This window comes from Catharus ustulatus, unplaced genomic scaffold, assembly GCF_009819885.2.
Source record: "Catharus ustulatus isolate bCatUst1 unplaced genomic scaffold, bCatUst1.pri.v2 scaffold_93_arrow_ctg1, whole genome shotgun sequence".
In the NCBI taxonomy this organism is placed as follows: domain Eukaryota; kingdom Metazoa; phylum Chordata; class Aves; order Passeriformes; family Turdidae; genus Catharus; species Catharus ustulatus.
In genome coordinates, this window is record NW_024879557.1 from 43,775 (window position 1) to 66,256 (window position 22,482).

General features: G+C 37.0%; 1 protein-coding gene across 1 annotated transcript in view; it reads right to left on the bottom strand.

The window, feature by feature from the left end:
• The window catches only part of VPS52 (VPS52 subunit of GARP complex), a 47,933-nt gene that overhangs the window by 22,990 nt on the left and 2,461 nt on the right, over positions 1-22,482 (bottom strand). The window contains exons 6-12 of the mRNA XM_033086991.2: positions 19,800-19,975; positions 14,574-14,724; positions 9,533-9,633; positions 8,208-8,340; positions 5,981-6,038; positions 2,835-2,968; positions 641-796 (exon numbers count right to left, since the gene is read on the bottom strand). Of these exons, the coding sequence (XP_032942882.1) occupies positions 641-796; positions 2,835-2,968; positions 5,981-6,038; positions 8,208-8,340; positions 9,533-9,633; positions 14,574-14,724; positions 19,800-19,975 (909 nt within the window). The remainder of the gene's footprint in view (positions 1-640; positions 797-2,834; positions 2,969-5,980; positions 6,039-8,207; positions 8,341-9,532; positions 9,634-14,573; positions 14,725-19,799; positions 19,976-22,482) is intronic.

Consider the following 22,482-nt stretch of genomic DNA (forward strand, 5'->3'; position numbering starts at 1 on the left):
CATTGAACAATTCCTGGGTTCTTGCCTCAAAAAATCCCCAAAAAATCCCAAAAAATCCCCTAAAATCCCTAAAAAAAATTTTTTAAAAATTCCTTAAAAATAAAAAAATTCCCTAAAAATCCCAACACCCCAAATTCCTGAAAATCCTCTCAAAACTCAAAAACAAATCCCCAAAAATCCCTTAAAAATTCAAAATAAACCCTAAAAAATTCAAAATAAATCCAAAAAAAATCCTTAAAAATTCAAAATAAACCCTAAAAAACCCCAGAAAAATTCCCCAAAACCCCAAAAAATTCCCCAAAATCCCCAAATCCCAAATTTTTACCTGGACCATGTTTAAAGTTTTTCCCATGACAGCATTGAACAATTCCTGGGTTCTGGCCTCAAAAAATCCCAAAAAAATCCCAAAAAATTCCCTAAAAATTCCCTAAAAATCCCGACACCCAAAATTCCTGTAAAAACCTCCCAAAACCCAAAAGAAATCCCCAAAAATCCCTTAAAAATTCAAAATAAACCCTAAAAAATTCAAAATAAATCCCAAAAAAACCCTTAAAAATTCAAAATAAACCCTAAAAATTCCCAGAAAAATTCCTAAAAATCCCCAAAAATTCCCAAAAATCCCCAAAAATCCAGAATTTACCTGGAACATGTTTAAAGTTTTGCCCATGACAGCATTGAACAATTCCTGGGCAGCTGCTCCGGCCACCAGGAAGAATTCGGTGAGGAAGGAAAACTCGCGGCAGCTCGTGTCCAGCAGGGCGTAGTGCTGGCTCCTGAACAGGGACTCAAAAGGGTACTGGGGAGGGAAAAAAATATTAAAAATTGGTAAAAAAAAATTGTAAAAATATCAACAATTCCAACAAAAAAAAACGGGGAAAAAATGGGACAAAAATCAGGTTTTTTCTGCCTTTTTTTCCTGATTTTTTATCATTTTTTTCCTCAATTTTTTATGATTTTTATGTCCATTTTCCTGTATTTATTCCCATTTTTTTCTCCATTTGTTTCCTATTTTTTCTGTATTTTTTCATATTTTTCCTGAATTTTCCCCCACTTTTAAATTTATTCCTGATTTTTTCCTTATTTTTTCTCATTTTTTGGATTTCTTCCCCATTTTTTCTCTATTTACTGCAATTTTTTCTGTATTTATTCTCCATTTATTTCTCTATTTATTCCCCATTTTTTCTGTATTTATTCCCCATTTTTCCTGTATTTATTCCCCATTTATTTCTCTATTTATTCCCCATTTCTTCAGTATTTTTTCACTTTTTTTCTGTATTTTTTAATATTCTTTCTGAATTTTTTCCCATTTTTCTGTATTTATTCCCATTTATTTCTCTATTTATTCCCCATTTTTTCTGAATTTTTTCCCCATTTTTTGCACTTTGTTTCTCCCAGTCCATCCCAGTCCATCCCAGTCCCCATTTCTGTGCCATTTTTACCCATTTTTCCCATTCCTTTTGGGATTTTTTCCCCGTTTTTTCACTCCCAGTCCATCCCAGTTTGTCCCAGTTCCCCCAAATCCCCAATTTCCCGTCAATTTTGCCCCCAAAACTCGGATTTTCCCCGTTTCTTTCGGGATTTTTTCCCCATTTTTTCACTCCCAGTCCCTCCCAGTCCATCCCAGTCCATCCCAGTCCCCATTTCTGTGCCATTTTTGCCCATTTTTCCCGTTTCTTTCGCAATTTTTCCCCGTTTTTTTCCCTTTTCTCCCCGTTTTTTCACTCCCAGTCCCTCCCAGTTCCATCCCAGTTCCATCCCAGTCCATCCCAGTTCCATCCCAGTCCATCCCAGTCCCCATTTCTGTGCCATTTTTGCCCATTTTCCTCATTTCTTTGGCAATTTTTTCCCGTTTTTTTTCCTTTTTTCCCTGTTTTTTCACTCCCAGTATATCCCAGTTCCATCCCAGTCCATCCCAGTCCCTCCCAGTCCCTCCCAGTCCCTCCCAGTTTATCCCAGTCCATCCCAGTCCATCCCAGTCCCTCCCAGTCCCTCCCAGTCCCTCCCAGTTTATCCCAGTCCATCCCAGTCCATCCCAGTCCCTCCCAGTCCCTCCCAGTCCCTCCCAGTTTATCCCAGTCCATCCCAGTCCCTCCCAGTCCATCCCAGTCCATCCCAGTCCCCATTCCTGTGCCATTTTTCCCCATTTTTCCCGTTTCTTTTGCGATTTTTTCCCGTTTTTTTCCTTTTCTCCCCATTTTTTCACTCCCAGTCCCTCCCAGTTCCATCCCAGTCCCATCCCAGTCCCATCCCAGTCCATCCCAGTCCCATCCCAGTCCCTCCCAGTCCCTCCCAGTCCCTCCCAGTTTGTCCCAGTCCATCCCAGTTCCCATTTCTGTGCCATTTTTGCCCGTTTTTCCCGTTTCTTTCGCAAATTTTTCCCATTTTTTTTCCTTTTCTCCCCGTTTTTTCACTCCCAGTCCATCCCAGTTCCATCCCAGTCCATCCCAGTTCCATCCCAGTCCATCCCAGTATATCCCAGTCCATCCCAGTCCCTCCCAGTCCATCCCAGTCCCTCCCAGTCCATCCCAGTTCCCATTTCTGTGCCATTTTTCCCCATTTTTCCCATTTCTTTTGCGATTTTTTCCCCTTTTTTTTCCCTTTTCTCCCCATTTTTTCACTCCCAGTCCATCCCAGTCCATCCCAGTTCCCTCCCAGTTCCCTCCCAGTCCCTTCCATTTCCTTCCCAGTCCATCCCAGTCCATCCCAGTCCCCATTTCTGTGCCATTTTCCCCCATTTTCCCCGTTTCTTTTGCGTTTTTTTCCCGTTTTTTTCCCTTTTCTCCCCATTTTTTCACTCCCAGTATATCCCAGTCCATCCCAGTGTCCCCAGTCACCCTCTGGTCCCCTCTCTGGGCGGCGTGGGGGACGATGATTGGCGCCTCGAGCTCGGCAGGGCTGATGACGGCGCCGCGGTTGCCCAGGGTGAACACGGTGTTGCGGCTGCGCAGCGACGGCTTCGAGAAGAACCGTGGGGCAGGGAGGGGTCAAGGAACTGCCAGAAACGGCCCCAAATCGGCCTGGATTCACCCCAAAATAATAAAAAAAATCCAGGCAAAATAGGGCAAAATTTGCCTGAAATCACAAAAAAAATCACGAAAAAATTCCAGGCAAAATTCCCAAAAATGACGCAAAAATTCTGGGATTTTTCTCAAAAAAATCAGCCCAAAATCAGCCAGAAATCACCCAAAAAATCAGCACAAAATCTGCCTGAATTCACCCAAAAATAACCCAAAGAAATGCAGTCAAAATAGGCCAAAATCTGCCTGAATTCACCCAAAAATAAGCCAAAAAAATGCAGTCAAAATAGGCCAAAATCTGTCTGAATTCACCCCAAAGTAATAAAAAAAATCAGCCAAGATAGCCCCAAACCTGCCAAAATTCACCCAAAAAAACCCAAAGATTTCACCTAAGATACCCCAAAAATCACCCCAAAATCAGCCTGAATTCACCCAAAAAACCTCAAAAAACTCCAGCCAAAATAGGCCAAAATTGGCCTGAACTCACCCCAAAAATCACCCAAAAATCAAACCAAAATATGCCTGAATTCACCCAAAAATAATTTAAAAATGCAGCCAAAATAATAAAATCTGCCAGAATTCACCCCAAAAGTCACCCCCAAATCAGCCAGAATTCACCCCAAAAGTCACCTAAAATCTGCCTGAATTCACCCAAAAAAATCCAAAAAATTCCAGCCAAAATTCCCAAAAACGACCCAAAAATTCTGGAATTTTTCCAAAAAAATCAGCCCAAAATCTGCCTGAATTCAGCCCAAAATCCCCCCAAAATTCCAGGATTTTACAAAAAAAATTCTATCCAAAATTCCCAAAAACATCCACCCAAAATTCCCAAAAAATCCCCCCAAAATTCCCAAAAAAATAAAAAAAAAATTCCCAAAAAATCTCCCAAAAATAAATAAAAAATCCCCCCCAAAAATTCCCCCAAAATAAAAAAAATAAATCCCACAAATATAACTCAAAATAAACCCCCAAAAAATCCCAAAAACTCCCAATAAATTCCCAAAACTAAAAAAAATCAAAAAAATCCCCCCCAAAAATCCTAAAAAATAAAAAAATCCCCAAAAATTTCCAAAAAAAATTCCCCAAAAATCCCCCCAAAAATCAAAAAAAATCCCCAAAAAATCCCCAAAAACATTTTTAAAAAATCCTAAAAAATTCCTAAAAAATTTCCAACAATTTCTGAAAAATTCTTCTTAAAAATCTCCAAAAATTCCCAAAAATTCCACCAAAATTTTAAAAAATCCCCAAAATTCCCCCCAAAAATAAAAAAAAAATTTCCCAAAATTCCCCAAAAAATCCCCAAAAATCTCAAAAAAAATCCCCAAAAATTCCAAAAATCAAAAAGAAAATCCCCAAAAAATTCCCAAAAATCCCAACAAAGTCTCAAAAATCCCCCCAAAATAATCCCAAAAAATAAAAAAAAATCCCCAAAAATCCCCCCAAAATTCCAAAAAAATTCCCAAAAATCTCCAAAAAAATTCCCAAAAAATCTCCCCAAAATTCCTCAAAAAATCCCCAAAAAATCCCCCAAAAATTCCCAAAAAATCCCAAAATTCCCTAAAAATCCCAAAAAAATTTCCAACAAATCCCCAAAAAAATCCCCCAAAAATCCCCCAAAAAATCCACAAAAAATCCCAGAAAATCCCCACAAAAAATTCCCCAAAAATAAATAAATAAATCCCCTCCAAAAAAATTTGAAATAAACCCCAAAAAAATCCCAAAAATTCCCAATAAGTTCCCAAAAATAAAAAAAAATCCCAAAATATCCCCCAAAATTCCCAAAAAATTCCCCAAAAATCTCCCAAAATTCCCAAAAAATAAAAAAAACCTAAGAAACTAAAAAAAAATCCTGAAACATCAAAAAAATCCAAAAAAATGCCAAAAAATTCCAAATAATCCCCAAAAATTTCCAAAAAAATTCCCCCAAAATAAAAAGTAAATCCCAAAAAATAACTTAAAATAAAACCGAACAAATCCCAAAAATCAAAAAAAAATTCCCCAAAATTCCCAAAAAATTCCCCACAAAATCCCCCCAAAATTCAAAAAAAAAATCCCAAAAGAAATCCCAAAGAAATCCCCCCAAAAATTCCTGGAAAATTCCTTAAAAATCCCCAAAAATCCCCCAAAAATAAAAAAAAAAACCCAAAAAAATCCAAAAAAATCCAAAAAAAATCCCCAAAAAATCCCCCAAAAATTAAAAAAAAAATCCCCAACAATTCCTGAAAAATTCTTCCTAAAAATCTCCACAAAAATCAAAAAAATCCCCAAAAAATCGCCAAAAATTCCCAAAAAATTCCCAAAAAATTCCCAAAAAAATCCCAAAGAATTGCCCAAAATTCCCAAAAATTCCCCAAATTTCCCCCTAAAATTCCCAAAAATCCCCCCAAAAATTCCCCAAAATTTCCCTAAAATTCCCAAAAGTCCCCCCAAAATAAAAAAAAAATCCCAAAAAAATCCCAAAAAATCCACAAAAAATCCCAAAAATCCCAAAAAAAATCCCAAAAAATTCCCAAAAATCCCCTCAAAACTCCCCAAAAAATCCCCCAAAATTCCCAAAAAATCCCAAAATTCCCTAAAAATCAAAAAAAAATTTCCAACAAATCCCAAAAAAAATCCCCAAAAAATCCCCCAAAAATTCCCAAAAAAATCCACAAAAAATCCACAAAAAATCCCAAAATATCCACAAAAAAACCCCAAAAAATCCAAAAAAATCCACAAAAAATCCACAAAAAATCAAAAAAAATCCCCAAAAAAATCCCCCAAAAATTCCCAAAAAATCCACAAAAATCCACAAAAAATCCCAAAAATATTCCCAAAAATCCCCAAAAAATCCAAAAAAAATCGAAAAAAATCTCAAAAAAATCCCTAAAAAATCCCCCAAATTTCCCAAAATCTTCCAAATTCCCCCCAAAATCCCCCAAATTTCCCAAATTTCCCCAAATCCCAGGATTTCCTCAGGATATCTTTCCTGGCCGTGTCCTCCACTCCCATCAGGTCGTCCTTCTCAGCCACCTCCTCGTACTGCAGAGAAATGGGGAAAAATTGAGAAATTTGGGGAAATTTGGGGAAATTTTCGGGAAATTTGGGGAAATTTGGGGGATTTTGGGGAAATTTTGGGGAAATTTGGGGAAAATTTGGGGAAAATTTGGGGAAATTTGTGAAAGTTTGGGAAAAATTTGGGAAAATTTGGGGAAATTTTGGGGAAATTTGGGGAAATTTGGGGAAATTTGGGGAAATTTGGGGAAAATTTGGGGAAATTTGGGGAAAATTTGGGGAAATTTGGGGAAATTTTGGGGAAATTTTGGGGATTTTGGAGGAAATTTGGGAAAATTTGGGGAAATTTGGGGAAATTGGGGGGAAATTTGGGGAAAATTTGGGGAAAATTTGGAAAAATTTGGGATCAGAGTCCCAAAAAATCTACTGGGAAAGGGGGGAGGGGGAGGGGAGAGCCGGGATTGGCTTCTGAAAAATTCCCAAAAATTCCCTTGGGACCCCAAAAAATTCCTAAAATACAATCCTAAAAATCTCCAAAAATTCCCAAAAAAATTCCTGAAAATCCTCCAAAAAATTCACAGAAATTCACCCAAAAAAAAAAAACTTATCCCAAAAATCTCCTAAAAATCCCCCTAAAATGGTACAAAAATTCCAAAAAAATCCCCAATTATTCCCAAAACATTTCTAATAATTTTCCAAAAGATTCACAAAAAATTCACCAAAATATAATAAAAAAATTGCCCCCCAAAAAATCCCCTAAAAATTCCTAAAATCCTCCCAAAATATCACAAAAATTCCCAAAAAACTCCTGAGAAATTTAAAAAATAATTCAAGAAATTTCTCAAAAAATTCCCAAAATATTTCTGAAAAAAAATCCCAAAAATTCTCAATAGATCCTAAAAAAGTCATTAAAAAATCCTTAAAAATTCAAAAAAAATCCTTTAAAAAATCCCCCCAAAATTCCCAAAAAATTCCATTAAAATCGCAAAAGTTTCCAAAATATTCCTGAAAAAAAACCCATAAAATTCTCTCAAATTTCCCTTAAAATTACCTCAAAATACCAAAAAAAATCTTTAAAAATTCACAAAAAATCCCTGCAAAAATTCAAAAAATTCCCCAAAAAAATTTCCAAAAAAATTCCCAAAAAATCTCAAAAAATCCTAGAAAAAGCCTCAAAAAACCCCAAAAAATTCCCAAAATATTTCTGAAAAAAATCCTGAAAATTCTCTAAAATTACCAAAAAAAAATCCCAAAAATCCCACAAAAATTCCCTAAAAAAGTTTCCTAAAAAATCCCAAAACTTCCCCCAAAATTCCCCAAAAAATACAAAAAAGTCCTTAAAAAAGTCCCAAAAACTCCCAAAAATTCCCTAAAAAATTCCTAAAAAATTCCTAAAAAATTCCTAAAAAATCTCAAAAAATTTAAAAAAATCCCTGAAAAAATACCTGAAAATTACCAAAAAAATTTCAAAAAAATTTCCCAAAATTCCAAAATATTTCTGCAAAAAATCCCAAAAATTCTCTAAAATTACCCCAAAAAATCCCCAAAAATCCCACAAAAATTCCCTAAAAAACTTTCGAAAAACTAAAAAAATACCCAAAAAATCCTCAAAGTCCCAAAAAACTCTCTAAAATTCTCAAAAAATACACAAATATCAAAAAAAATCCCGAAAAATTCCCAAAAAGTCCCTTAAAAATACCTAAAAATAACCAAAAAAAATTTTAAAATTCCCCCAAAATTCAAAAAAGAATTCCTAAAAAATACAAAAAAAATCCTGAAAAATCCTCAAAATATCTCAAAAATTCCCAAAATATTTCTAGAAATAATCCAAAAAATTCCCCAAAAAATCCTAAAAAATAAAAAAAAACCCCAAAACATTTAAAAAAAAATCCTAAAAAAGTACCCAAAAAATTCCCAAAAATTCCCAAAAAAAAACCAAAAATTCCAAAAAAATCCCAAAAAATCCAGAAAAATTCCACAAAAATTCCCTAAAAAAATTACCAAAAAAAAATCCAAAAAACCCCCAAAAAATCCTAAAAAAAATCCCAAAAAATTCCAAAAAATTCCCTAAAAATGCCTAAAAATAACAAAAAAAATCCCAAAAAAATCTCAAAAAATCCCCCAAAAATTCAAAAAAAATCCCCCAAAATTCCCCAAATATCCCAAATTTTTCCCCCAAATTTCCAGCATTCCCACCTGGATTTTCATGAGCCTGCCAATGTAGGATTTGAAGTAGGAGAAGTGGATCCTGCTCATGGTGTCCACGTACTGATCCCGCAGCTCCTGCGCCGCCGCGCGCTCGTTCCCCAGCAGGAACTCGTAAAAAAACCTGGGAATTTGGGAATTTGGGGAAATTTTGGGAATTCTGGGGGTGGAGATGGAGGTTTGGGGGTTTGGGGGATTTTTTTGGAATTTTGGGGGATTTTTTTGGCTTTTTTTTTTTAATTTTGGGGATTTTTTTGCAATTTTTAGGGATTTTTTAGGGAATTTTTACAGATTTTGAGGGGAAATTTTGAGGGATTTGTTGAGGATTTTTTTGTTACTTTTGGGGAAAATTTTAGGATTTTTTTAGGGATTTTTTATAATTCTGGGGATTTTTTTGGGAATTTTTGTGAATTTTGGGGATTTTTGGGGGGAATTTTTAGGGATTTTTTTGGGATTTTTTTTAGAATTTTTACAGATTTTGGGGGGAAATTTTGGGGGATTTATTGAGGATTTTTTTTTTACTTTTGGGGAAAGTTTTAGGATTTTTTTAGGAATTTTTTATAATTTTGGGGTTTTTTTTGGGAATTTTTGGGAATTTTGAGGATTTTTTTGGGAATTTTTAGGGAATTTTTATGGATTTTTTTGGGAAAGTTTGGGGGATTTATTGAGGATTTTTTTGGGATTTTTGGGGATTTTTTAAGGAATTTTTGGGGATTTTTTTAAGGAATTTTTGGGAATTTTGAGGATTTTTTGGGGGATTTTTAGGGAATTTTTATGGATTTTTTTGGGAAAGTTTGGGGGATTTATTAAAGATTTTTTTGGGATTTTTTGGGGGATTTTTTTAGGATTTTTTTTTAATTTTGGGAATTTTTGGGGAGATTGTCAGGAATTTTTATTGATTTTTTGGGAATTTTTGGGGGATTTATTGAGGATTTTTTGGGATTTTTTTGGGAAATTTTTGTGATATTTTTTAGGGAATTTTTTAAATTTTGGGTGTTTTTTGGGAATTTTTGGAAATTTTGGGGATTTTTTTGGATTTTTTGGGAATTTGGGGGTGTGGAGCTGAAGAATTTTGGATATTTTTAAATTCTTGGGAATTTTGGGGAATTTATTTGAATTTTTGGGACTTTTGGGGAAATTTGGGGGATTTTTGGGGAATTTTTTTTTAATTTTTGGGAATTCTGGGAGGTGGAGCTTGAGGATTTGGGGGATTTTTTGAATTTTGGGAATTTTGGAATATTTCTGAGAATTTTTTGAAGTTTTGGGGAATTTTGGGGATTTTTTGGGAATTTTTGGGAATTTTTGGGAGCTCTCACTTGTACTTGAGCAGGGAGTTCTGCGGGATCTGATAATTCGTCATCGGCTTCCGGAAGGAGAAAATTTTCTGCAGCACAAACTCGCGGATCTTGGTCACGGCCTGAGGGGAAAATTCCGGAAAAATTGTCCCAAATCCACCCAAAATCACCCAAAAATTCCCTCAAAATCCCACCCAAAATTCCACCCAAAATCACCCAAAACTTCCCTCAAAATTCCACAAAAATTCCCCAAAAATTCCACAAACTCCCGGATCTTGGCCACGGCCTGCGCGGAAAATTCCAGAAAAATTCCCATAAAATCCACCCAAAAATTCCCACAAAATCCAGAAAATATTCCACCCTAAATCCACCCAAAATTCCCTCAAAATTCCTTCAAAATTCCTCAAAAATTCCCAAAAAAATTCCTCAACATTTCCCCAAACTCCCAGATCTTGGTCACGGCCTGCGTGGAAAATTCCAGAAAAATTGTCCCAAATCCAGTCAAAAATTCTCACAAAATCCACCAAAATTCCACCCAAAATCCCACCCTAAATTTACCCAAAATCACCAAAATATTCCCTCAAAATTACCACAAAAATTCCCAAAAAATTCCCCAAAAAATTCCCCAAACTCCCGGATTTTCGTCACGGCCTGCGCGGAAAATTCCGGAAAAATTGTCCCAAATCCACCCAAAAATTCCCACAAAATCCACCCAAAATCCACCAAAATTCCACCCAAAATTCCACCCTAAACTCACCCAAAATCATCCAAAAATTCCACCCAAAGTTTTCCCAAAATCCACCCAAAAATTCCCTCAAAATTCCACAAAAATTCCCCCAAAATTCCCCAAACTTCCAGATCTTGGTCATGGCCTGAGGGGAAAATTCCAGAAAAATTGTCCCAAATCCACCCAAAATTTCCCACAAAATCCACCCAAAATCCACCAAAAATCCCACCCAGAATTAACCCAAAATCACAAAAAAATTCCCTCAAAATTCCTTAAAAATTGCCAAAAAAATTCCCCAAAAATTCCCCAAACTCACGGATTTTCGTCACAGTCTGAGGGGAAAATTCCAGAAAAATCGTCCCAAATCCCACCCAAAATTCCCACAAAATCCACCCAAAATCCACCAAAAATTTCACCCAAATTCTACCCAAAATTCCACCCAAAATCACCTAAAAATTCCCTCAAAATTCCACAGAAATTCCTCAAAAATTCCCCAAACTCCCAGATTTTGGTCACGGGCTACAAGGAAAATTCCAGAAAAACTATCTCAAATCCACCCAAAAATTCCCACAAAATCCACCCAAAATCCATCAAAAATTTCACCCAAATTCTACCCAAAATTCCACCTAAAATCACCCAAAACTTCCCTCAAAATTCCATAAAAATTCCACAAAAAATTCCACCCAAAATTTCCCAAACTCCTGGATCTTGGTCACGACCTGCACGGAAAATTCCGGAAAAATTGTCCCAAATCCACCCAAAAATTCACACAAAATCCACCCAAAAATTCCCACAAAATCCACCCAAAATTCCACCCTAAATTTACCCAAAACTCTCTCAAAAATTCCCAAAAAATTCCACAGAAATTCCCCAAAAATTCCCCAAACTCCTGGATCTTGGTCACAGCCTGCACGGAAAATTCCAGAAAAATTGTCCCAAAGCCACCCAAAAATTCCCACAAAATCCTCCCAAAATCCACCCAAAACTCTCTCAAAATTCCTTCAAAATTCCTCAGAAATTCCTCAGAAATACCCCAAAAATTCCCCAAACTCCCGGATCTTGGTCACGGCCTACACGGAAAATTCCAGAAAAATTGTCCCAAATCCACCCCAAAATTCCCACAAAATCCACCCAAAATTCCACCCTAAATTCTTCCAAAATCACCCCAAAATTCCCTCAAAATTCCCAAAAAAATTCCCCAGAAATTTCAAAAAAATTCCCACAAAATTCCCCAAATTCCCGGATCTTGGCCATGGCCTGAGAGGAAAATTCCAGAAAAATTGTCCCAAATCCAGTCAAAAATTCTCACAAAATCCACCAAAATTCCACCCAAAATCTCACCCTAAATTTACCCAAAATCACCCAAAAGTTCCCTCAAAATTACCACAAAAATTCCCCAAAAATTCCCCCAAAAATTCCCCAAACTCCCGGATTTTCGTCACGGCCTGCGCGGAAAATTCCAGAAAAATTGTCCCAGATCCACCCAAAAATTCCCACAAAATCCACCCAAAATCCCACCCCAAATGCCACCCTAAATTTACCCAAAATTATCCCAAAAATTCCAAAAAAATTCCACAGAAATTCCCCCAAAATTCTCCAAACTCCCGGGTCTTGGTGAAGGCCTGAGGGGAAAATTCCGGAAAAATTGTTCCAAATCGACCCAAAAATTCCCACAAAATCCACCCAAATTCCACCAAAATCCACCCAAAATTCCACCCTAAATTTACCCAAAATCCACCCAAAAATTCCCTCAAGATTCCTCAAAAATTCCTCAAAATTTCGCAAAAAATTCCTTAACATTTCCCCAAACTTGCGGATCTTGGTCACGGCCTGCGCGGAAAATTCCGGAAAAATTGTCCCAAATCCACCCAAAAATTCACACAAAATCCACCCAAAATCCACCAAAATTCCACCCAAAATTTACCCCAAATCCACACAAAAATTCCCTCAAAATTCCATTAGAATTCCCTCAAAAATTCCCCAAACTCCCAGATTTTCGTCACGGCCTACACGGAAAATTCCGGAAAAATTGTCCCAGATCCACCCAAAAATTCCCACAAAATCCACCCAAAATTCATCCAAAATTCCACCCTAAATTTACTCAAAATCACTCAAAAAATTCCCTCAAAATTCCATAAAAATTCCAAAATTTACCCAAAATCCCCCCCAAAATCCCCCAAAATGTCCCCCAAAAAATTCACAAAATTCCCACAAATCCAACCAAAAATTCCCATAAAATTTACCCAAAATTTACCCCAAATGCACCCAAAATTTGCCCAAAATTCACCCAGATTTTTCCCCAAATTTTGTTAATTTTGTGAATTTTGGGGGTTGTGGGACTGTGAATTTTTGAGAATTTTGTTATTTTTGGATTTTGGGGGCTGGGAATTTTGCTGATTTTGGTAATTTTGGGGCTGGGAATTTTGGTATTTTCGGATTTTTGAGACTGACAATATTGTTAATTTTATGAATTTCGAAGTTTTGGGGAATTTTGGGGTTGGGAATTTTGGTATTTTTGGTAATTTTGGGGTTGGGAATTTTGGGATTTTTGGAGTTTTGAGGCTGCGAATTTTGTGAATTTTGGGGTTTTTGAGGCTGTGAATTTTCTAAATTTTGGTATTTTTGGGGCTGCGAATTTTGTTAATTTTGTGAATTTTGGGATTTTGGGGTTTTTGGGGCTGGGAATTTTGTTAATTTTGGGGATTTTGGGACTGAATTTTTGAGATTTTGGGATTTTGAGGTTCTTTTGAGGCTGTCAATTTTATTAATTTTGTGAATTTTGAGGCTGGGAATTTTGCGATTTTCTGAATTTCAGGATTTTTGAGGTTGGGAATTTTGAGATTTTGGGGTTTTTGAGCCTGACAATTTTGTTAATTTTAGGAATTTTGGCATTTTTGAGACTGGGAATTTGGGGATTTTGGGATTTTTAAGGCTGGGAATTTTATTAATTTTGGTAATTTTGAGCCTGGGAATTTTGCAATTCTGTGAATTTTGGGATTCTTGAGGCTGGGAATTTTGGGATTTTGGAGTTTTTGAGACTGGGAATTTTGTTAATTTTATGAATTTTGGGATTTTGAGGTTTTGGGATTTTGGGGGCTGGGAATTGTGAGATTTTGGGTTTTTGAGCCTGACAATTTTGTTAATTTTGTGAATTTTGGGATTTTTGAGGCTGAGGATTTTGAGATTTGGGGGTTTTGAGACTCTGAATTTTGGTAATTTTGGTAATTTTGGGGCTGGGAATTTTGGTATTTTTTGATTTTTGAGACTGACAATTTTGTTAATTTTATGAATTTTGCAGTTTTGGGGTTCTTTGAGGCTGGGAATTTGGGATTTTGGGGTTTTTGAGACTAAGAATTTTATTAATTTTGTGAATTCTGGGATTTTTGAGCCTGACAATTTTGTTAATTTTATGAATTTCGGGATTTTGGAGTTTTGGGGGTTTTTAGGGCTGGGAATTTTGGTATTTTTGGTAATTTTGGGGTTGGGAATTTTGGGATTTTTGGATTTTTGAGGCTGCGAATTTTGTGAATTTTGGGGTTTTTGAGGCTGTGAATTTTGGTATTTTTGTATTTTTGAGGCTGGGAATTTTGTTAATTTTGAGGCTGGGAATTTTGAGATTTTGGAATTTTTGGGGCTGGGAATTTTGGTATTTTTCAGGCTGTGAATTTTGTAAATTTTGTGAATTTTGGGGCTGGGAATTTTGAGATTTTGGGTGTTTTTGAGGCTGGGAATTTTGTTAATTTTGGGGGTTATGGGGCTGGGAATTTTGTTAATTTGGGGGATTTTGTGGTTGTAAATTTAGAGATTTTGGGGGTTTTGAGGCTGTGAATTTCATTAATTTTGTTAATTTTGGGGCTGGGAATTTTGCGATTTTGTGAATTTCGGGATTTTTGAGGCTGGGAATTTTGAAATTTTGGGGTTTTTGAGCCTGACAATTTTGTTAATTTTAGGAATTTTGAGATTTTGGGGTTTTGGGGGTTTTTGGGGCTGGGAATTTTGGTATTTTTGGTGGTTTTGGGGCTGGGAATTTTGGGATTTTTGGATTTTTGAGGCTGCGAATTTTGTGAATTTTGGTATTTTTGGGGCTGGTAATTTTGTTAATTTTGCTAATTTTGGGGCTATAAATTTAGAAATTTTGGGGTTTTTGAGGCTGTGGATTTTGTAAATTTTGGTATTTTTGGGGCTGGGAATTTTGTTAATTTTGTGAATTTTGAGCCTGGGAATTTTGCAATTTTGTGAATTTTGGGATTTTTGAGGCTGGGAATTTTGGGATTTTGGAGTTTTTGAGACTGGGAATTTTGTGAATTTTGCAGATTTGGGTTTTTCTGTCCCCACCTTGATGCGCAGGCGGTCCAGCACGTGCTGCACGTCGTCACAGGCCAGCGTGTCCCGGAACGCCTGAGCCTTCACCGCCTCGATCTTGGCGTTGAGCTCCCGCAGCCGCGCCAGGAACTCCGGGGACGTCACCGGGGACTCCAGGATCACGCTGGGAGAGGGAAAATATGGGGTGAGAAAGGGAAAAAATGGGGTGAGAAAGGGAAAAAATGGGAAAAATCAGCATAAAATGGGAAAAAAACAGCAAAAAACGGAAAAAAACCCCATCAAAATCCAGTAAAAAATGGGGAAATCACATCAAAAATCAGGATAAAAATTTCATTAAAATCCCACTAAAATCCCATGAAAATTCCACAAAGATCCCACTAAAATCCCATTAAAATCCCAATAAAATCCCATTAAATTTCCATTAAAATTCTATTAAAATCCCACTAAAATCCCATAAAATCCCACTAAAATCCCATTTAAATCCCACTAAAATCCCACTAAAATCTCACTAAAATCCCACTAAAATCCCATTAAAGCCCCACTAAAATCCCATTAACACCACACTAAAACCCCACTAAAATCCCATTAAAATCCAATTAAAATCCCATTAAAATCCCACTAAAATCCCACTAAAATCCCATTAAAATCCCATTAAAATCTCACTAAAATCCCATTAAAATCCCATTAAATCCCATTAAAGTCCCACTAAAGTCCCACTAAAATCCCACTAAAATCCCATTAAATCCCCAGGGTTTGGAGTTCCCAGTCCCAGAACTCCGGGGACGTCACCGGGGACTCCAGGATCACGCTGGGAGAGGGAAAATACGGCGTGAGAACAGTAAAAAATGGGTGAGAACAGAAAAAAATGGGAAAAAACAGCAAAAAAATGGGAAAAAACAGCAAAAAATGGGAAAAAATCCCATCAAAATCCAGTAAAAAACAGGGAAATCACATCAAAAAACAGGAGAAAAATTTCATTAAAATCTCATTAAAGTCTCACTAAAATTCCACAAAAATCCCATTAAAATCCCATTAAAATCCCAATAAAAACACATTAAAATTCCACCAAAATCCCATTAAAATCCCACTAAAATCCCATTAAAGTTCCCTAAGAATTCCATTAAAATCCCACTAAAATCCCACTAAAATCCCATTAAATTTCCACTTGAAATTCCATTAAAATCCCATTAAAATCCCATTAAAATCCCATTAAAATCCCACTAAAATCTCATTAAAATCCCATTAAAATCCCACTAAAACCCCACTAAAACCCCACTAACATCCCATTATATCCTACTAAAATCCCATTAAAACCCCACTAAAATCCCATTAAAGTCACATCAAAATCCCACTAAAATCCCACTGAAATCCCATTAAAATCCCATTAAAATCTCACTAAAATCCCATTTTTTGGTCCCGAAATCTCATTTTTTCACCCCCAAACCCCAATTTTTTTTTATTTTTTCACCCCAAACCCCAAATTTATTTTTCTTTCCCCACCTGATCATGTCCTGGGGCACCACCAGCTCGTCCAGCAGCCCCCCCAGGCGCTCCCCAAACCCCAATTTATCATCCCCAAATACCATTTTTTTGGGAATTTTCACCCCAAATTCCAATTTTTTGCCCCCAAATCCCATTTTTCCACTCTCAAATCTCATTTTTTCTTCCCAAATTCCCATTTTTTGTTCCAAATCCCATTTTTAGGTTCCCAAATCCCCATTTTTCCACCCTCAAATCCCCATTTTTTAGCCCCAAAATCTCATTTTTTCACCCCAAAATCTCATTTTTTAGTCCCAAAATCTCATTTTTTCACCCCCAAACCCCAAATTTTTTTTGTTTTTCTCCAAATTTATTTTTATTCCCCCACCTGATCATGTCCTGGGGCAGCCCCAGCTCGTCCAGCAGCCCCCCCAGGCGCTCCCCAAACCCCAATTTATCATCCCCAAATCCCATTTTTTCTTTCCAAATCCCATTTTCCATTCCCAAATTCCCTTTTTTTTCAGAAATTCGTCCCTGAATCCCCATTTTTTGATCCCAAATCCCCATTTTTTTGGGATTTTTTCCCCAAATCCCATTTCTTGTCTCCTAAATCCCTTTCTTTTGGTCACCAATTCCCATTTTTTGTTCCCAAATCCCATTTTTTCACCCCAATCCCCATTTCTTTCAGCATTTCTCTCCCCAAACCACATTTTTCTGTCTCCAAATCTCATTTTTCCATCCCCAAATCCCCATTTTCTGGTCCTGAATTCCCATTTTTCCACTCTCAAATCCCATTTTTTGGTCCCAAATCCCCATTTTTCCATCCCCAGACCCCTTTTTTTTTTCAGGAATTTTCTCCCCAAATCCCATTTTTCCCCCAAATCCCATTTTTTGATCCCAAATTCCCATTTTTTCACCTCAAATCTGATTTTTCCATCCCCAAATCCCATTTTTTTGTCCAAAATCCCCATTTTTTGGTCCCAAATTCCCATTTTTTCACCCCAAACCCCATATTTTGTCCCCAAATCCCATTTTTTCCACCCTCAAATCCCACTTTTTGATCCAAAATCCCATTTTTTGGTCCAAAATCCAATTTTTGATCTCCAGATCCCCAGTTTTTAGTCCCAAAATCTCATTTTTTCACCCCAAAATCCCATTTTTTCAGGATTTTTCCCCCCAAATCCTATTTTTAGGTTCCCAATCTCCATTTTTTCACCCCAAAATCCCATTTTTTCAGGATTTTACCCCCAAATCCCATTTCTTGCCCCCAAATCTCATTTTTCCATCCCCAAAACCCCATTTTCCCACCCTCAAATCCCATTTTTTAGTCCCGAAATCTCATTTTTTCTCCCCAAAACTCCATTTTTTTCTCCTTTTTTCAGGAATTTTTTCCCCAAATCCCATTTTTCAACCCCAAATCCCCATTTTTCCACTCTCAAATCCCATTTTTTGGTCCAATCCCCATTTTCCCACCCCCAAATTCCCATTTTTTCCAGAAATTCTGTCCTGAATCCCCATTTTCTGCTCCCAAATCCTCATTTTTTGGTCCCAAATCCTCATTTTTTTTCTCCCCAAATCCCATTTTTTCAGGATTTCTCTCCCCAAACCCCATTTTTTTGTCTCCAAATCTCATTTTTTAGTCCCAAATCCCCTTATTTTTTTAGAAATTCAGTCCTGAATCCCCATTTTTTGGTCCCAAATCCCCATTTTTTAGTCCCAAATCCCCATTTTTTCACCCCAAAATCCCATTTTTTCACCCCAAACCCCATTTTTGGGGGGAATTTTCTCCCCAAATCTCATTTCTTGCCTCCCAAATCCCATTTTTTTCAGGATTTCTCTCCCCAAACTCCAATTTTAGGTCCCAAAATCTGATTTTTCCACTCTCAAACTCCATTTTTTGGTTCCAAATCCCCATTTTTTCTCCCCAAACTCCATTTTTTTTGCCCCAAACCCCATTTTTTGGGAATTTTCACCCCAAATTCCAATTTTTTGTCCCCAAATCCCATTTTTTCCACTCTGAAATCCCATTTTTTGATCCAAAACTCCATTTTTTGATCCCAAATTCCCATTTTTAGGTTCTCAAATCCCATTTTTGGTCCCAAATCCCCATTTTTTGATCCCAAATCCCATTTTTTCACCCCAATCCCCATTTCTTTCAGCATTTCTCTCCCCAAACCCCATTTTTCTGTCTCCAAATCTCATTTTTCCATCCCCAAATCCCCATTTTTTCACCCCAAATCCCATTTTTTCAAGATTTTTCCCCCAAATCCCATTTCTTGTCTCCCAAATCCCCATTTTCTGGTCCTGAATTCCCATTTTTCCACTCTCAAATCCCCATTTTTGGGTCCCAAATCCCCATTTTTTCCATCCCCAGACCCCATTTTTTCAGGAATTTTCTCCCCAAATCCCATTTTTTCCCCCAAATCCCATTTTTTGATCCCCAATTCCCATTTTTTCACCCCAAATCCCATTTTTTCCACCCTCAAATCCCATTTTTTGATCCAAAATCCCATTTTTTGATCTCCAGATCCCATTTTTCCACTCTCAAATCCCATTTTTAGGTCCCCAAATCCCCATTTTTTCACCCCAAACCCCATTTTTTCAGGAATTTATTCCCCAAATCCCATTTTTTCCACTCTCAAATCTCATTTTTTGGTCCAATCCCCATTTTCCCATCCCCAAATTCCCATTTTTTCCAGAAATTTTGTCCTGAATCCCCATTTTCTGCTCCCAAATCCTCATTTTTTGGTCCCAAATCCTCATTTTTTTTCTCCCCAAATCCCATTTTTTCAGGATTTCTCTCCCCAAACCCCATTTTTTTGTCTCCAAATCTCATTTTTTAGTCCCAAATCCCCTTATTTTTTTAGAAATTCAGTCCTGAATCCCCATTTTTTGGTCCCAAATCCCCATTTTTTAGTCCCAAATTCCCATTTTTTCACCCCAAAATCCCATTTTTTTCAGGATTTTTCCCCCAAATCCCATTTTTCCATCCCCAAATTCCCATTTTTTTTCAGAAATTCCATCCCAAATTCCCATTTTTTAGTCCCAAAATCTCATTTTTTCTCCCCCAATTCCCATTTTCCAGGAATTTTCTCCCCAAATCTCATTTTTTGGTCCCAAATTCCCATTTTTTCACCCCAAACCCCAGATTTTGTCCCCAAATCCCATTTTTTCCACCCTCAAATCCCATTTTTTGATCCAAAATCCCATTTTTTGATCCAAAATCCAATTTTTGATCTCCAGATCCCCAGTTTTTAGTCCCAAAATCTCATTTTTTCACCCCAAAATCTCATTTTTTTCCCCAAACCCCATTTTTTCAGGATTTCTCTCCCCAAACCTCATTTTTTGTGTCCAAATCTCATTTTTCCATCAACAAATCTCCACTTTTTGGTCCAAAATCTCATTTTTCCATCCTCAAATCCCCATTTTTTCACCCCAAAATCTCATTTTTTCACCCCCAAACCCCAATTTATCATCCCCAAACCCCATTTTTGGTCCCAAATTCCCATTTTTTCACCCCAAAATCCCATTTTTTTCAGGATTTTTCCCCCAAATCCCATTTTTCCATCCCCAAATTTCCATTTTTTTCAGAAATTCCATCCCAAATCCCCATTTTTTGGCCCCAAATCCCCATTTTTTAGTCCCGAAATCTCATTTTTTCTCCCCAAAACTCCATTTTTTGGTCCCAAATTCCCATTTTTTCACCTCCAAACCCCAAATTTTTTTTCTTTTTTCCCCAAATTGATTTTTATTCCCCACCTGATCATGTCCTGGGGCACCACCAGCTCGTCCAGCAGCCCCCCCAGGCTGGCCCTGACCCTCCTCCTGTTCTGCAGCCGCAGGTTCATGGCCCCGGCCTGGCCCTGCAGCGCTCGGATCTCCCAGCTCAGCGAGCTCAGCGAGCTCTGGAACGAGCCCAGCATCTGCTCCATGCGCTGGGGACAATTGGGGACAAGTTGGGGACACTTTGGGGACAAGTTGGAATTTTTTAGGATTTTTTTGGGGTTTTTTTGGGGGTTTTTTGGGATTTTTAAGGGTTTTTATGGTCATTTTTTAGGGGTTTTTGGGTATTTTTAAGGGGTTTTTCTTTGCAGTTTAAGGGGTTTTGGGTGGTTTTGGGGTTTGGGGACATTTGGGGACACTTTGGGGACAATCTGGAATTTTTTAGGACTTTTTTGGTATTTTTTAGGGGATTTTTTTGGGCATTTTTGGGGGTTTTTTGGTATTTTTAAGGGGTTTTTTTGCTTTTTTTTGGGGCAATTTTAGGGGGTTTTAGGGGTTCCTGGGGATGTTTTGGGGCTTGGGGACATTTGGGGACAATTTGGGGACAAGCTGGAATTTTTTGGGAATTTTTTAAGATTTTTTGGGGGGTTTGTTAGGGTTTTTTTGTATTTTTAGCGGGTTTTTTTTGGTATTTTTGGGGCTTTTTTGGGTGATTTTAGGGGGGTTTAGGGGTTCCATGGGGTGTTTATGGGTGTGGGGACATTTGGGGACATTTGGGGACACTTTGGGGACACTTTGGGGACAATCTGGAATTTTTTAGGATTTTTTTGGTATTTTTTAGGGGATTTTTTGGGCATTTTTTGGGTTTTTTTGGTATTTTTATGGATTTTTTTTTGCATTTTTAAGGATTATTTTGGGGGGTTTTAGGGGTTCTTGGGGATGTTTTGGGGTTTGGGGACATTTGGGGACACTTTGGGGACAATCTGGAATTTTTTGGGAATTTTTTAAGATTTTTTTGGCATTTTTTTACTTTTTTTTTGGTATTTTTAGGGGTTTTTTTGCATTTTTAAGGGACTTTTTTGGCACTTTTGGGGTTCTGGGGTGTTTTGGAGGCTTGGGGACATTTGGGGACAATTTGGGGACACTTTGGGGACAATCTGGAATTTTTTTAGGATTTTTTTTGGTATTTTTTAGGGGGTTTTTTGGGCATTTTTGGGGTTTTTTTGGTATTTTTGGTATTTTTATGGGGTTTTTTTGCATTTTTAAGGATTATTTTGGGGGTTTTAGGGGTTCCTGGGGGTGTTTATGGGTGTGGGGACATTTGGGGACATTTGGGGACAGTTTGGGAACAATCTGGAATTTTTTGGGAATTTTAAAAAATTTTTTTGGCATTTTTTTACATTTTTTTGGTATTTTTAGGGGTTTTTTTGCATTTTTAAGGGGCTTTTTTTGGCACTTTTGGGGTTCTGGGGTGTTTGTGGGGTTTGGGGACATTTGGGGACAATTTGGGGACAATCTGGAATTTTTTGGGAATTTTTTTACGATTTTTTGGGTTTTTTTTCAAGGATTTTTGGCATTTATAAGGGTTTTTTTTGTAATTTTGGGACTTTTTTTGGGTAGTTTTGGGGCTCTTTAGGGGTTCCTGGGGATGTTTATGGGGTTGGGGACATTTGGGGACAAGTTGGGGACAATCTGGAATTTTTTGGGAATTTTTAAAGATTTTTTGGGGGGTTTTTTAGGGTTTTTTGGTATTTTTAAGGATTTTTTTGTATTTTTTTTAGGATTTTTGGGGGGTTTTCAGGGTTTTTTTTTCATTTTTTGGGATTCTGGGGTGTTTTTGGGGTGTAGGGACATTTGGGGATGTTTGGGGACAAACTGGAATTTTTTGGGAATTTTTTTAGGAATTTTTGGGCATTTTTTTAGGGATTTTTTGGCATTTTTAGGGGGTTTTTTTGGGTATTTTTTAGGATTTTTTGGGGGGGTTAGGGGTTTTTTTTTTGCATTTTTGGGGTTCTGGGGTGTGTTTGGGGTTTGGGGACATTTGGGGACACTTTGGGGACAAGTTGGAATTTTTAGGGAATTTTTTAAGATTTTTTTTTGCATTTTTTAGGATCTTTTTTGAGATTTTTTTAGGGGATTTTTGGCAGTTTTGGGGGTTTTTTGGGTCATTTTAGGGGGTTTTAGGGGTTCCTGGGGGTGTTTCTGGGTGTGGGGACATTTGGGGACACTTTGGGGACACTTTGGGGACAATTTAGAATTTTTTAGGATTTTTTTAGGGTTTTTTTGGCCATTTTTAAGGGTTTTTTTTGGTATTTTTAAGGGGTTTTTTGGACAATTTTTGGGAAATTTTGGGGCTCTTTAGGGGTTCCTGGGCATCTTTTTGGGCTGTGGGGACATTTGGGGACACTTTGGGGACAATCTGGAATTTGTTGGGAATTTTTTAGGAATTTTTTTTGGCATTTTTTTAGGGTTTTTTTGGCATTTTTAGGTGTATTTTTTGGTATTTTTTAGGATTTTTTTGGTATTTTTTATTATGTTTTTGGTATTTTTAAGGGGATTTTTTGGCACTTTTGGTGTTCTGGTGGCGTTTGGGGACATTTGGGGACATTTGGGGACAATTTGGAATTTTTTAGGATTTTTTTTGGTATTTTTAGGGGGGTTTTGGCATTTTTGGGGTTTTTTTGGTATTTTTATGGAGTTTTTTGCATTTTTAAGGATT